Genomic DNA, 11,737 nt, shown 5'->3' with positions numbered 1-11,737 from the left:
GGGCGGGGCGGCCCGGCTTCCGGGACTTCGTGCCGTCGCCGCGGTTGGGGGGTGGGGGGGCCGTACCAAGGGGGAAGCCTGGACCGCAGCGCCCGCTCGTAGCGCGCGGCGGCGGTGTGGACGCGCAGGCCGGGGAGAGAACCTAGTGCCGCCCCCGGGAGCATGGCCCGGAACGCCACCCTTCCTGCCCGCAGCCCTGGGAGGTACGTACTGATGGCCCCATTTCACAGGCGGGGGAAATAGAGCCCCAGAAAGAACAGACTTGCTCAGGGCCACACCGAGAATCTGGGCCAGAGCCAGCTGTTCTCAACATCAGGAGTCTCTGCCACCCACGTCTCAACCTCAATAGGAAGGAGCAGAGTCCAGGATCAACCTGGGTGGCCCTACCTGTGGGCAGCACCCATTTGCCAGTCTCAACCTAGTTCCTTAGCTGTCAAGTGGGAGGATGGTCCGAACATCCCACAAGCAGCCGATTTCCAAAAACTATGGGACCTTGGGCAAAGCCTTACACTCTGAGCCTCAGTTTCTACCTCTGTTAAATAGAAATAATTATGTTTCTGTCTCTTACACAGCCACTGAGAGCATGAAATCTTGGGAAGCATTTAGTTCGGAGACTGGCTGGTTTTCTACAGTCTCATTAGAATCCGTTATCGCGGACGAGAAAGTGCGTGAGTATGCGCGCCTGCGCAAACACGTGTTTACTCTCCCCTAAGAAGCCTGCCCCAGGCGGTAGCCGCCCTGTTCACACCTCGATTAGAACCCTTATCGCCCACCCGCTGGCCTGGCATGGTAATGAGCACCAGCAAGTATCACAGCCGGAGTTAGAGAACTGTCCTGGGGCAGCGCATCAGCTTCTTTCCCTCTTGGCCAGCACTCAGCAAGGGTTGTGAATGAACTGGGTGCTTAATACTTGGTTTGAACAGGGTATCTGTCTGATCTGCCAAGAGTGATCGCGGTTGTCTCCAGAGGCAAGTGACTGTGCATAGGGTGTGGGGATGAGCAGCCTGTAAGCCTAAGTGTGTAACTTCGAGGTCCTCTCCTCTTCGTCTCAGGGAGTTGCGGGGGTGTATGTGCCCAGATGTCTGAGCATCCACCGTCCCCAAATGTGCAGGCTTCTTTTAGCGAGCCTGACACGTGGTCTGGCTCCCAGGCCCAGGGTTGTGGTCCTCGGTTTCCTCTGTAAGAGAAAGCCTTTTACATACAGACCAAAGGCTCCAAGTGCTATGGGGGGCAGCCAGGAGGCCTGTGCAGAGTATCTGGCACCCAATCACTCCTCACCGAAACTGGGTCTCAGGTACCGAAGCCCAGGACCCTGCCCCCTTCTCTCCCCCGCCCCAGGGTTTATGTGGCCTCCAGGGAGCCACGGGCCAATGCAACTTCACCCCCTTCAGCTTCTGCAGCGGTTTCCTCCCACTCAAAGAGCACTCACTAGCTCCCAGGCCCTTCCGGGAGGCGCCTTCCCCTCTCCCGCCTAGAGGCCCTAGGCCCAAGGGCTCAGGCCCACCCATTTCCTGTGCCGCCCCAACTCCGCCCCTATTCGGGGTGGAAAGTTTCTCTCAAGATAGGCGGTTCCTTCTCCTTCCTTCCCGCCGGGAAGGACCAAAGCAAGTCGGGGTGGGGGGTGGGCTCCCAGATCTCTGGCCAGAGAGGGGAAATTACTCGCCCGCCGTCGCAGAACCGCGGGACTAGCTCCGCCAGCTGGATGTGCTCCCCAACCTCGTCAGTGGAGGGAGGACTCGCACTCCTTCGCCGGCAGGCCTTTCTTCCACTCGGGGGTCTTGCGCGCCACCTGCCGGCAGAGCGCGGGGCCGCACTTGCCAGAAACACCGCTATCTCCCCGCCCCAGAGCCAGGCATTCAAAACACAAGAAAGCCGAGAGAGGATTTATTTAACTACGTGCCCAAGAGTCTGGCCCCTAAACTTAAATATCCAGCACGGAGCCTTGGCCCTCCCGGCCGTGGGTGGGTGCAAGAATGGGAATGCCCTGGTCTAGAGCAGTGGAACCCAGGGACCAAAGGTGGGATGCCCCTGAGCCAGCAGCTGCCATAGCAGCAAAAGGTGAAAAGATGGGAACCAAGCACTCATCCCAATCCCAGAGACGTCAAGGGGAGTGCCAGATGCTTTGGGCCCCACCACTAGACTGAAGGTTGGCCAAGCTGGGGTGCACACATGTGGGAGTAGTGGAGGTCCAGTGCGGTGGGCAAAGGCTGTGGCCCAGGTGCCTGCCCCAGTGTTAGCTAACCAGAGTCAGAAAAGAGGTGGTTGGCAGTTTTGCCTCTGAGGGGCTCAAGGCTTGCCTTGTGAAGTGGGTATAGGGGAAAGCAGGCACTATAAGTCTGAGTACTTACTAAGGGGTGAGTTTCTGAGCCTTTTGCATGGGTGCATGTTCCCCCCACCCTCAGCTCTTCAGAGGCTGATGTGAAAGGCGTCCTGCAGCCACTGGTCACGGGCATTGTGTGTCTGGGGCACAGTGAGGGGTGGTGGGTCCGGGGGTAGGCTGGCATCAGGAGGCTCATCGTCATCAGAAAGGCCAGCATCAGGTGGATAAGAGCTGTCTGAGTGCAGGGAGGATGACAGGTCCTGGCACAGGCTCAAGTCTTGGCACAGGTGCTTATAGTCTTGGATTGACTCGTACAGGCCCCACAGCTGGCACAGCAGGGACATATCCAGCTGCCGCAGCCCCACCTGCAAAAGACTGAGGGTGGGCTGGGGTTGGGGTCCAGGCCACCCTCAGCCCTAACCAATCTTCCTGCACCTTTTTAAGCATAAAGATTTGTGGACATCAGATTGCCACCTGCAAGCTGACTCCTTAGGTAAGTCACTGATCCTCAACTGTAAAAGGGGATAACATTTACCTAGCAGGATGCAATGAAATAATATGAGTAAAGCATTTAAAAATACATGGTAAGTACTGCCATAGGTAATAACTATAATCATTGTTACTATATCCCCTCTGACCCAAAGGGCTTTTGTAGATCTTCTGAAACTCAAGCCATGAGTTCCCGGTTCCGTGCCTCTGCGCTGCGCCCCATCCTGGGACCCTCATATTCAGCTGCGGCCCCCCGCCCAGCTGGCCCGGGGCCCAGCTACTCACCATCTCTTTGCGCAGCGCTGCTAGTGCTGAGTCGAGATTAACAGGACGACGCGGGCCGGGGGGACCTGCGGCGGCTCCCGCGTTGGTGGCGCCCGCCGCGTAGCGGGGCCCATCTGGGAGGCGGGCGGCGCGGCTCAGCTCGTCGTGGATGCGGCTGCGCTGGCTGTAGACGCGCTCCAGCTCCCGCCACGAACCCCCGCTTGCGTTGAGGAGACCGCTGAGGCCGCGCGGTAGCGGAGGGAGCCCGGCCAGGGCGCAGCCAGCGCCGCCCGGCGCCTCGGCCGAGGGCAGCCCATTCATGGCCTGGCCGGCGCGGACCGCGACGCTGCCTACTGCCCTTCAACGCTCCGCCCGGGCCGCAGCCCGCAGGCTCCGCACCGCGCGGCCCCGCCGGCCGAACCCAGCCGCCGCCCGCAGGCCGCGCTTTGTTCCTTCCCCCGACTCCTCCGACTCCGCCCCTGCCCCACCCCCTTCGCATAGGCAGGGCCTCCCTTAAAAGGGCTACGTTGGTGGGCCCACAGTGCGAATCCTGGGCAAGGGAGTGGGGCAGCCGCTGAAAGGGAGCCAGAAAAAGGGGCGTGGGGGGGGGGCGGTGGGGAAAGACCCCAAAAGCGACGAACACGTCTCTTTTACGGCTCGTTTTGCTCCCCCCACAACAACATGTTTAGTTATTCTGCCCAATTTTAAGTCTCCAGGGTAAGATCTAAACCTGGGGTTGGGGCGGAGGGAGGGCGGGGTCATGAGACTAGGGTAAGTCCATACTTGGTCCCCAACGTGCAACCTGATGCCCTGTCAGTGTCTCAGTGTCTGAGACAGGGGCATGAGGTGGGTCGGGATGATGGTATCAGAATGCTCAGGGGAAGAAGACCCCAAAGGGGCCTGGAACCCAAAATCTCATTCAAGGGTGGGAACTGAGCATTGGAGGGCTGAGGAGCCTGAAGGGGTGCTGTAGTGGTCCATCTCTCTTGGTTCTGCTTTTAAGAAGGCTCTGACTTTCTCCTCAGAAAAAAACTATCACATAGTTCTCTCCCTCCTCCCTCATTCTGAGTGGGGAATCCAAGCTGAAACAAGCCCAATTAATCTCTCAGGGCATCAAGGAGAGCAGAACAGTGGCAGGGTAAGAGGCCAAAGGCAGGAAAAAGGCAACCGGAACTGGAGCTGGCATGCACACTCAGAACCAAGGAAAGAACAAACCACACAAGAGGACAGCTGTTTTTCTAGAGGGTTTTTCTCAGGCGGGGCTTTTTTAGTGTTGAAGCTGCCGAAGGCTGCGCAGAGCCTCAGCACAAGCCCGGATCAAGCTACACAGCTGGATGCTAGTCTCCAGGGAGGTGCTAGAGCCCAGGTCAGCTGAGGCCCAGGTCAGCTTCTGCAGGAGGGCCTCCTGTGTGCAGGCCAAGACATCTGCATTTGGAGGCACAGCAGGAGGGGGTGGCCCCTGGGCTGCCTTGAGCCCTGCTGCAGCTCCCTCACAGTGCTCTGGACGGGGTACTGGGGGCTGAGGGGCTGGCCGAGAGCCCGAGGGGAGCTCCACGGCAGAGGCAAGCTGGTGTTCCCGAGCTTGGGAGAGAGCGGCCTGGGCATTCAGAGCTAAAAGAGGAGAAAGTGGGTGGAATGATCAGGAAGCATGTCCCGCGTCAGCCCTGGACCACTTCCTCCTTACTGCTCTGTTCATTCTGTACTTGAGATGCCTCTCTATAAGGTAACTCATCCATTTTCTTCTTGGGGTCACAGTTATTTATGCCCTTGCTTCATCTCTCCCATCAACACTATGCCCGACTTAGCTCAGACTTTTCATACTGTCTGGCACACAGGTGTTTAGTGCCCCTAATAAATGAATGCTCCTCTCTAGAGCCGAAAGTAGAAAGCGCCTTACCTCCGCTTCACCCACAGACTCCACTGTCACCTCCCAAACCTACTGTTACCGGGCCTTTATCACCCCGCGGCTTCTCCACCAAGCACACTCGGCCCCTCACCCGGATTATCTTTATCCACGTCTGAGTCGAGCTCCTGACAAGCCACGCAGTAGATTTTCCGCTGTTTGTCTTGAAGGAGGATCGTCTAGAAGCAGAAAGCACGGGGACATGGGTGAGACGCAGGGCGATGCGGTCCAGAGGGGAGAGCTGGGGTAGGGCCGTGCGGCCTGGTCCGCGGCCCCATGCCCGATCCCAGGTCCCGAGCCTCTCCTCACCCCGCAGTCCGCGCACGTCTCGCCCAGCATGCGGTAACCACGCAGCAGGTAGTCGCCCATGAGCCGAGAGATGCGATCCTGTCGCTCCCTTCGCGCTTGCAGAACCTTCGTCTCCGCTTCGGTTGGGGGCTCCCAGGAGAAGTCGTCGACTTCTGGGGTTAGAGAGGCACAAGAGGCAGAGGGGTCTTGCCCGAGCGGGCTACCTCCTGCACCCCGCAACCAGAGGCCCCCACGGCCCAAGTCCTCACCAGCACCGTTCAGGGCCATGTTGCCGTTGTCGCCACCAGGCTCAACGGACGTGACGTACCAGCGGAGCGCTGGACGCTCGGCTCCGCCCCCGCCGCTTAGACCTGGGAGGAGCGCGGAGAGAGCGCCTCGGGCGTGCGGATGCCGGTAGCGGGGCGTGTCTGCGGCGGGAGATCCCGGCCTAGGGGCGAGCCCTCGGCCCGAACCCAGTGGACGAACCGGGCTGGCGGGGCCGCAGGAGGGCAGTCCCCGGGGTAACGTCGCTCGGGTCGCAGGACCTGAAAGTGGCTGCGCGGGGTCGCCCTTCCTGCCGGCCGCAGATGGAGAAGCCGCCTTGGCTTGAGAAATCCACGCTGGCCTCCGCCTCCCCTTGGATTTCCCGTTCCGCACCGGTCGGACCTGGGCCAGGCGGGGCAGCGGCGTCATCACAACACCCCCTGGATAACAAGTGGCCACTGAAGTCCCTTCAGTACTCGGTGCTTTCTCACTTCAGCCGGCCAGGCGGGCCAGGCGGGGGTCCTTCTCCCTTCCTATACCTTTCAGCCTATTTCAAGACACCCTCACCCCCTTCTGCATGTTCAGAGGCCCAGTCTGCGGATCCCCTTAACTCCGCCCCTAACTTTTTTTTTTCTGTTTTAAGTTTAAGGCCCTCAAACGCAGGCTGCTTGGAAAAGCACTGCCCTGGGCTTGCCCAGGTCCGGGTCCGCAGCAGCTGCAGAGGGGTTCCTGGTGGATGGTGAGGCTGAAGGACCTAATAGTTACGCTTATGACCGTTATGCTTTTTTTTAGGTGGGCTCTGTTAAAATTACTAGTGCTCCCTGAGCACTGACCTTAATGTTGCCCCCTCTTCTGCGTTCTCTTTCTTTACGCATCCTCTCCCTTATTAGATTTGGAGAAGCCAGATAGGGCAGGTAGTGGTGCCCAGATGTGCCGCCTGAAGTGCCTTAAGGCGGCACATCAGGGCAGAGGAGAAGGAGCTAGGATTTAGACCGTACAATCTCACTGCAGCCTCCTTTTTTGACTAGACAGCCCGTGCTTCTGCATTCTTACCTGAAGAGCGAATGCCCTTCTGGTGCCATCTTCCTTCTTCATAGACTCCATGGAACTGCCATCATCTGACCCTTGCTGCCACCTGCTTGCAGAGCCTTGTGCCCCTCTTCACTCACCAGCAGGCTGTCTGCCAGCGGTGTTCCTGACTCAGGGTCTGACCCTAGGTCAGTTCTGCCAAGCTGATTAGAGGAACTCTTGGACTCTAGCCTGCGTGCACAGACCCTCCAGGTCCGTACTGTCTTCATCTCCCAACACCATCCGAAATTCCTCAGTGTACCCTTCTGGGTCATCATAATGGCCAGTATCCATTCAACAGCTTATTCTTTCTGGAACCAAATAAAACCCTGGCATTTGTCCTCCTATTTATTTTTTTTTAATATTTTATTTATTTATTCATGAGAGACAGAGAGAGAGAGAGGCAGAGACACAGGCAGAGGGAGAAGCAGGCTCCATGCAGGGAGCCTGATGTGGGACTCGATCCTGGGTCTCCAGGATCACGCCCTGGGCCAAAGGCAGGCGCCAAACCACTGAGCCACTCAGGGATCCCTGTCCTCCTATTTAATCCCTGTCATTTAGTCCTCATGACAGCCTTACCAGGAAGATACTACTGTTATCTCCATTTAACAGAACAGGAAACAATAATCCTTTATTTATTATTTTTTTAAAATATTCTATCCATTCATGAGAGAAACAGAGAGAGACACAGAGACACAGGCAGAGAGATAAGCAGGCTCCATGCAGGGAGCTTGATGTAGGACTCAATCCCGGGACTCCAGGATCACGCCCTGGGCTGAAGGCAGGCACTCAACCACCAAGCCACCTGTGCGTCCCCAATAATCCCTTTAAAACAAAAATCAGGGACTCCTGGGGGGCTTAGCAGTTGGGCGTCTGCCTTTGGCTCAGGGCATGATCCCAGTTTGGGGATCAAGTCCCGCATTGGGATCCCTGTGGGGAGCCTGCTTCTCCCTCAGCCTCTCTGTGTGTCTCCCATGAATAAAAAAGACAAACAAAAATCATAAATCAGAGGGTGCCTGGGTGGCTCAGTGGTTGCGCATCAGACTCTTGGTTTTGGCTCAGGTCATGACCTTGGGGTGATGGGATCAAGCCCTACACGGGGCTCTTCACTCAGCTCCCTTCCTTTCTACCCCTCCCCACCATGCTCTTGCGCACATGTGCTCTCTCAAATAAATAAATCTTTTTTTTTAATTTTTTTTTAAATTTTTATTTACTTATGATAGAGAGAGAGAGAGAGAGGCAGAGACATAGGCAGAGGGAGAAGCAGGCTCCATGCACCGGGAGCCTGATGTGGGATTCGATCCCAGGTCTCCAGGATCGTGCCCTGGGCCAAAGGCAGGCGCCAAACCGCTGCACCACCCAGGGATCCCATAAATAAATCTTTTTTTAAAGATTTATTTATTCATGAGAGACACAGAGAAAGAGAGAAGCAGAGATACAGGCAGAAGGAGAAGCAGGCTCCCCACAGGGAGCCTGATGTGGGATTCAATCCCGGATCCCGGGACCATGCCCTGAGCTGAAGGCAGATGCTCAACCGCTGAGCCACACGTGTCCCAATAAATAAGTCTTTAAAACATAAATTAGGTCAAGGGTGCCTGGGTGTCTCAGTTGGCTAAGCATCTGCCTTTGGCTCAGGTCTTCATCCCAAGGTCCTGGGATCAAGCCCCAGATCTGGCTCCCTGGTCAGCGGGGAGTCTGCTTCTCCCTCTCCCTCTGCCCCCTGCTCATGCTCTCTCTTATGCTCTCAAATAAATAAAATATATTTTTAAATATTTTACTTATTAATTCATGAGAGACAGAGAGGCAGAGACACAGGCTGAGGGAGGAGAAGCAGGCTCATGCAAGAAGCCCCATGTGGACTTGATCCCCGGAATCTGGAATCACACCCTGAGCCAAAAGCAAACACCCAACCGTTGAGCCACGCAGGCATCCCTAAATAAATAAAATATTTAAAAAAAAAACATAAATCAGGTCAAATCACTCTTGCTCAAAACTCTCTGGCATCCCCCCATCACACTTAGACAAAAATCCAAAGTCCCACAAATCTGGTTCCTGGCCCTGCTCATCCCTTCCCACTCCCCCTACAACCCCTTCTCACTACTCAAGGGCACTCCCATCACCTTTCTCCCCTCAGGGCCCCTGCCTGCCTCAAGTTCTGCAAGAGGATGGACAAGGCACAGGCCTGGAATTAGGCTGGCTTGGGTTTGATCCTGGATCTGCTGCTGTGTCCCCAGGAGTAATTCACTTCATTTCTCTGGACTTCAATTCCTCATCCGTGAAACTGGGTCAGTTATGCCTACTTGGCAGGGGTTGCCGTGAGGATTTAGTGAGATGTGAGGAGATAGGTGGTAGGAGACAATTGACTCCCAGTCTCTCACATGAATGCAGGTTTAGTGAGCAGAGACACCACCTTTGTTCTGGACTGTCTTTTCCAGAATGCTTGTATAGTGAACAGCCTTGGACAACAGAGATAACTGGCTCCCTCCAGAGCAAAGGGCAGGCATACTTACTGCCCATTATAAAATACCTAGATGCCCCAAGCTCAGAGTTAGTCCCTCCACTGTAACACAACTCACCGCTGTGTGTAGGCATTCATATGAGTCCACCTGCCTTGCTTTGGTGAGACTTGAGGATAAGGGGAAGTGACAAATATACTCATGTTCATAACACTTGTGTGTTGGGAGGAATAAAGTCCTTTATCTCTGACCCACAAGTCTCATGTCCTCTGCCAGTATCCATGAAATTGTGTCACCATAACTTGTTAATCTGAAAGTAGGCTGAAATGATCTAAAAGGAGGGGGGATGCCTGGGTGGCTCCTTGGTTGAGCATCTGCCTTTGGCTCAGGGCATGTTCCCAGGCTCCTGGGATTGAGTCCCGCCTTGGGCTCCCTGCAGGAAGCCTGCTTCTCCCTCTGCCTGTGTCTCTGCCTCTCTGTGTCTCTCATAAATAAATAAAATCTTTAAAAAAAGATTAGAGAAAATCAACTAACCTACAAATTAATTCATTGAAAAGAGCAACAAAATTGACAAACCTTTACCTAGACTGACCAACTCAAGCCCAGCTTAGCCAAAGGATATGAACTTTGCAGCTCCAACTGGAAAGCAATGTGACTGTGGTTGCTAAGTCAAGGAGTCCCCAGATGTGAGGTAAATAATGTCAGTGACCACCCAATAGGGGGTTTTAGACAGTAACATTTCCAGCTGACTGTGGAAACAAATTACAGCTGATCCATCTAGAGCACTTAGGTAGATGCCCATGCTAATGGGTCATTCTCTAATGAGACTGACAGGAATCAAGCTGTTGATTGACACTGCATTGCCCAGATTGTCTCCATTTCTGCCTGGGTCCTTCATCATAACAGACATGACAACGTGTCCACCATCACAGAGTGGGAGCAAAGTAAAGGACTCTTTACTTCTGGTGCAGAGCCCACTGCCCCATGCCAGACTTGTGATTCCTGACAACTTTCATCTGTATGTCCCGGAACTAGAGAGGCCACATTGTATGCAGTGTTGCTCCTGTTCACTCCTAAGGGGTTTAAATACATAGAATCTTTTACTCCTCCTTGGGGCTATGGGTGATGGCTCACACTTTTCCAGGTTACAATGGTGCTGCTCCAGTCCAATCAGCCAACTTCAGCCACATCATTGTGGTTCCTGAGACTTATCTGTGTTTTTTATTTTCTGGGTGATTTCATTTAACAACAGTGCAACTTTTATCCCAAAAGCTACTCAACAATGGGCTGATAGTCTAAGTATTTTGTGGTCCTTCCAAGCTCTCTATTATCCACTGTTGAGTGGATACTGTTGAGTGTTGAGTGTTGAAGTGGTCTCCTCAAATATAAACTCAACGGATGCCTGGGTGGCTCAGTGGTTGAGTGTCTGTCTTTGGCTCAGATCGTGATCCCAGAGTCCCAGGATCAACTCCCACATCGGTTTCCCTGTGAGGAGCCTGCTTCTCCCTCTGCCTGTGTCTCTGCCTCTCTCTCTGCCCCTCATGAGTAAATAAATAAAATCTTTAAAATATATATGTAAACTCAAAAAAGCATTCAACTCTTGATCTCGGGGTCATGAGTTCAAGTCCCACATTGGGGATAGAGTTTACTTAAGAAAAAACTCAGAAAGATTTCTGGCCCTCCCTCCTGGCCCACACACAGTGCAGCAGTTCAATCACTGAATGTAGCTGTCCCCAGGATGAAGCCATCTCCTCTTGGTCAGGTCCTTTTTTAATGATCAGGATACGAAGTATGGGGTTTAGATAGACCAGTGTTAAAAATTCACTGGGGCATCTGGCTGGCTTGGTCAGGAGAGCATAGACCCTTAATCTCAGGGTTGTGAGTTTGAGCCCCACATTGGGTGTAGAGATTACTTTAAAATAAATAAAAAGGGATCCCTGGGTGGCGCAGCAGTTTGGCGCCTGCCTTTGGCCCAGGGCGCGGTCCTGGAGACCCGGGATCGAATCCCACATCGGGCTCCCGGTGCATGGAGCCTGCTTCTCCCTCTGCCTGTGTCTCTGCCTCTCTCTCTCTCTCTCTGTAACTATCATAAATAAAAAATAAAATAAAATAAAATAAAATAAAATAAAATAAAATAAATAAAAATTCAGGCTTCTACACTCACCATTCATGGACATAGGATTCTTTCTTCCCCCTCACACTAGCCCCAGCCTGGTTGGTGCATCTCCTGGGTGGCAGCTCAGTCAAAAGGGGGCCTACACGATTTACACTGAATTGTGGTTCAACCACTGAGGTTCTCTTGTTGGACTGCTATGGCCCTGGATCATGAGAATAACTGGAGTGTTCAGTTATATCTCTTTGAGTCAGTGGCCCACATGTAGACTGGGGGGACATAATGAGTCCCTGTACATTGTATAAAAATTTCCTTTGGGACACCTGGGTGTCTCAGTGGTTGAGCATCTGCCTTTGGCTCAGGTTATGATCCCAGAGTCCTGGGATCAAGTCCCTCATTAGGCTCCCCGCAGGGAGCCTCCTTCTCCCTCTACCTGTGTCTCTGCCTCTCTCTGTGTCTCTCATGAATAAATAAATAAAACCTTTTTAAAAACAATGTCCTTCTTGTGCCATATCCTTCCAGATGAGAGGTATAAGTAGGGAATGTTTAGGAAAAGGTGAAATTCTAGCCAC

The 11,737-nt window shown here is 54.0% G+C and overlaps 2 protein-coding genes and 1 long non-coding RNA gene across 5 annotated transcripts; 1 reads left to right on the top strand and 2 right to left on the bottom strand.

Moving 5' to 3' along the window:
* The first annotated feature begins 23 nt into the window (after window positions 1-23).
* Window positions 24-6,943, top strand: LOC140613276 (uncharacterized). 2 transcript variants are annotated; one of them, XR_012014434.1, is made up of 4 exons: window positions 24-203; window positions 573-668; window positions 2,765-2,813; window positions 6,557-6,943. It is a non-coding gene; the product is annotated as an uncharacterized lncRNA (long non-coding RNA). The 2 variants fall into 2 exon arrangements; XR_012014433.1 differs by having other exon boundaries at window positions 26-203; window positions 573-664.
* On the bottom strand, window positions 1,869-4,155 carry FAM89B (family with sequence similarity 89 member B). The gene is made up of 2 exons (XM_072791834.1): window positions 3,095-4,155; window positions 1,869-2,685 (listed from the first exon to the last, which is right to left on the bottom strand). Exons 1-2 carry the CDS (start codon window positions 3,392-3,394, stop codon window positions 2,407-2,409), a joined length of 579 nt encoding a protein of 192 aa, XP_072647935.1. The 5' UTR covers window positions 3,395-4,155; the 3' UTR covers window positions 1,869-2,406.
* Window positions 4,305-5,689, bottom strand: ZNRD2 (zinc ribbon domain containing 2). 2 transcript variants are annotated; one of them, XM_072791832.1, is made up of 4 exons: window positions 5,534-5,689; window positions 5,286-5,437; window positions 5,071-5,155; window positions 4,305-4,684 (listed from the first exon to the last, which is right to left on the bottom strand). In XM_072791832.1, the coding sequence occupies exons 1-4, from the start codon at window positions 5,550-5,552 to the stop codon at window positions 4,341-4,343; spliced, it is 600 nt and encodes a 199-aa protein (XP_072647933.1). In that variant the 5' UTR covers window positions 5,553-5,689; the 3' UTR covers window positions 4,305-4,340. The 2 variants fall into 2 exon arrangements, with proteins under 2 accessions (XP_072647933.1, XP_072647932.1); XM_072791831.1 differs by having other exon boundaries at window positions 5,286-5,589.
* Window positions 6,944-11,737: the final 4,794 nt, after the last annotated feature.

Source organism: Canis lupus, chromosome 21, assembly GCF_048164855.1.
Source record: "Canis lupus baileyi chromosome 21, mCanLup2.hap1, whole genome shotgun sequence".
NCBI classification, from domain to species: Eukaryota; Metazoa; Chordata; class Mammalia; order Carnivora; family Canidae; genus Canis; species Canis lupus.
This window is presented reverse-complemented; position numbering and strand designations above follow the sequence as displayed.

Coding starts and splice junctions, on each gene's coding strand:
- FAM89B (XM_072791834.1), bottom strand. CDS start 3,394: ATGAATGGGCTGCCCTCGGCCGAGGCGCCGGGCGGCGCTGGCTGCGCC. Junction 2,686..3,094: donor CAGCGCTGCGCAAAGAGATG/GTGAGTAGCTGG, acceptor AGTCTTTTGCAG/GTGGGGCTGCGGCAGCTGGA.
- ZNRD2 (XM_072791831.1), bottom strand. CDS start 5,552: ATGGCCCTGAACGGTGCTGGTGAGGACTTGGGCCGTGGGGGCCTCTGG. Junction 5,156..5,285: donor AGACGTGCGCGGACTGCGGG/GTGAGGAGAGGC, acceptor TTCTGCTTCTAG/ACGATCCTCCTTCAAGACAA. Junction 4,685..5,070: donor CGTGGATAAAGATAATCCGG/GTGAGGGGCCGA, acceptor CTCCTCTTTTAG/CTCTGAATGCCCAGGCCGCT.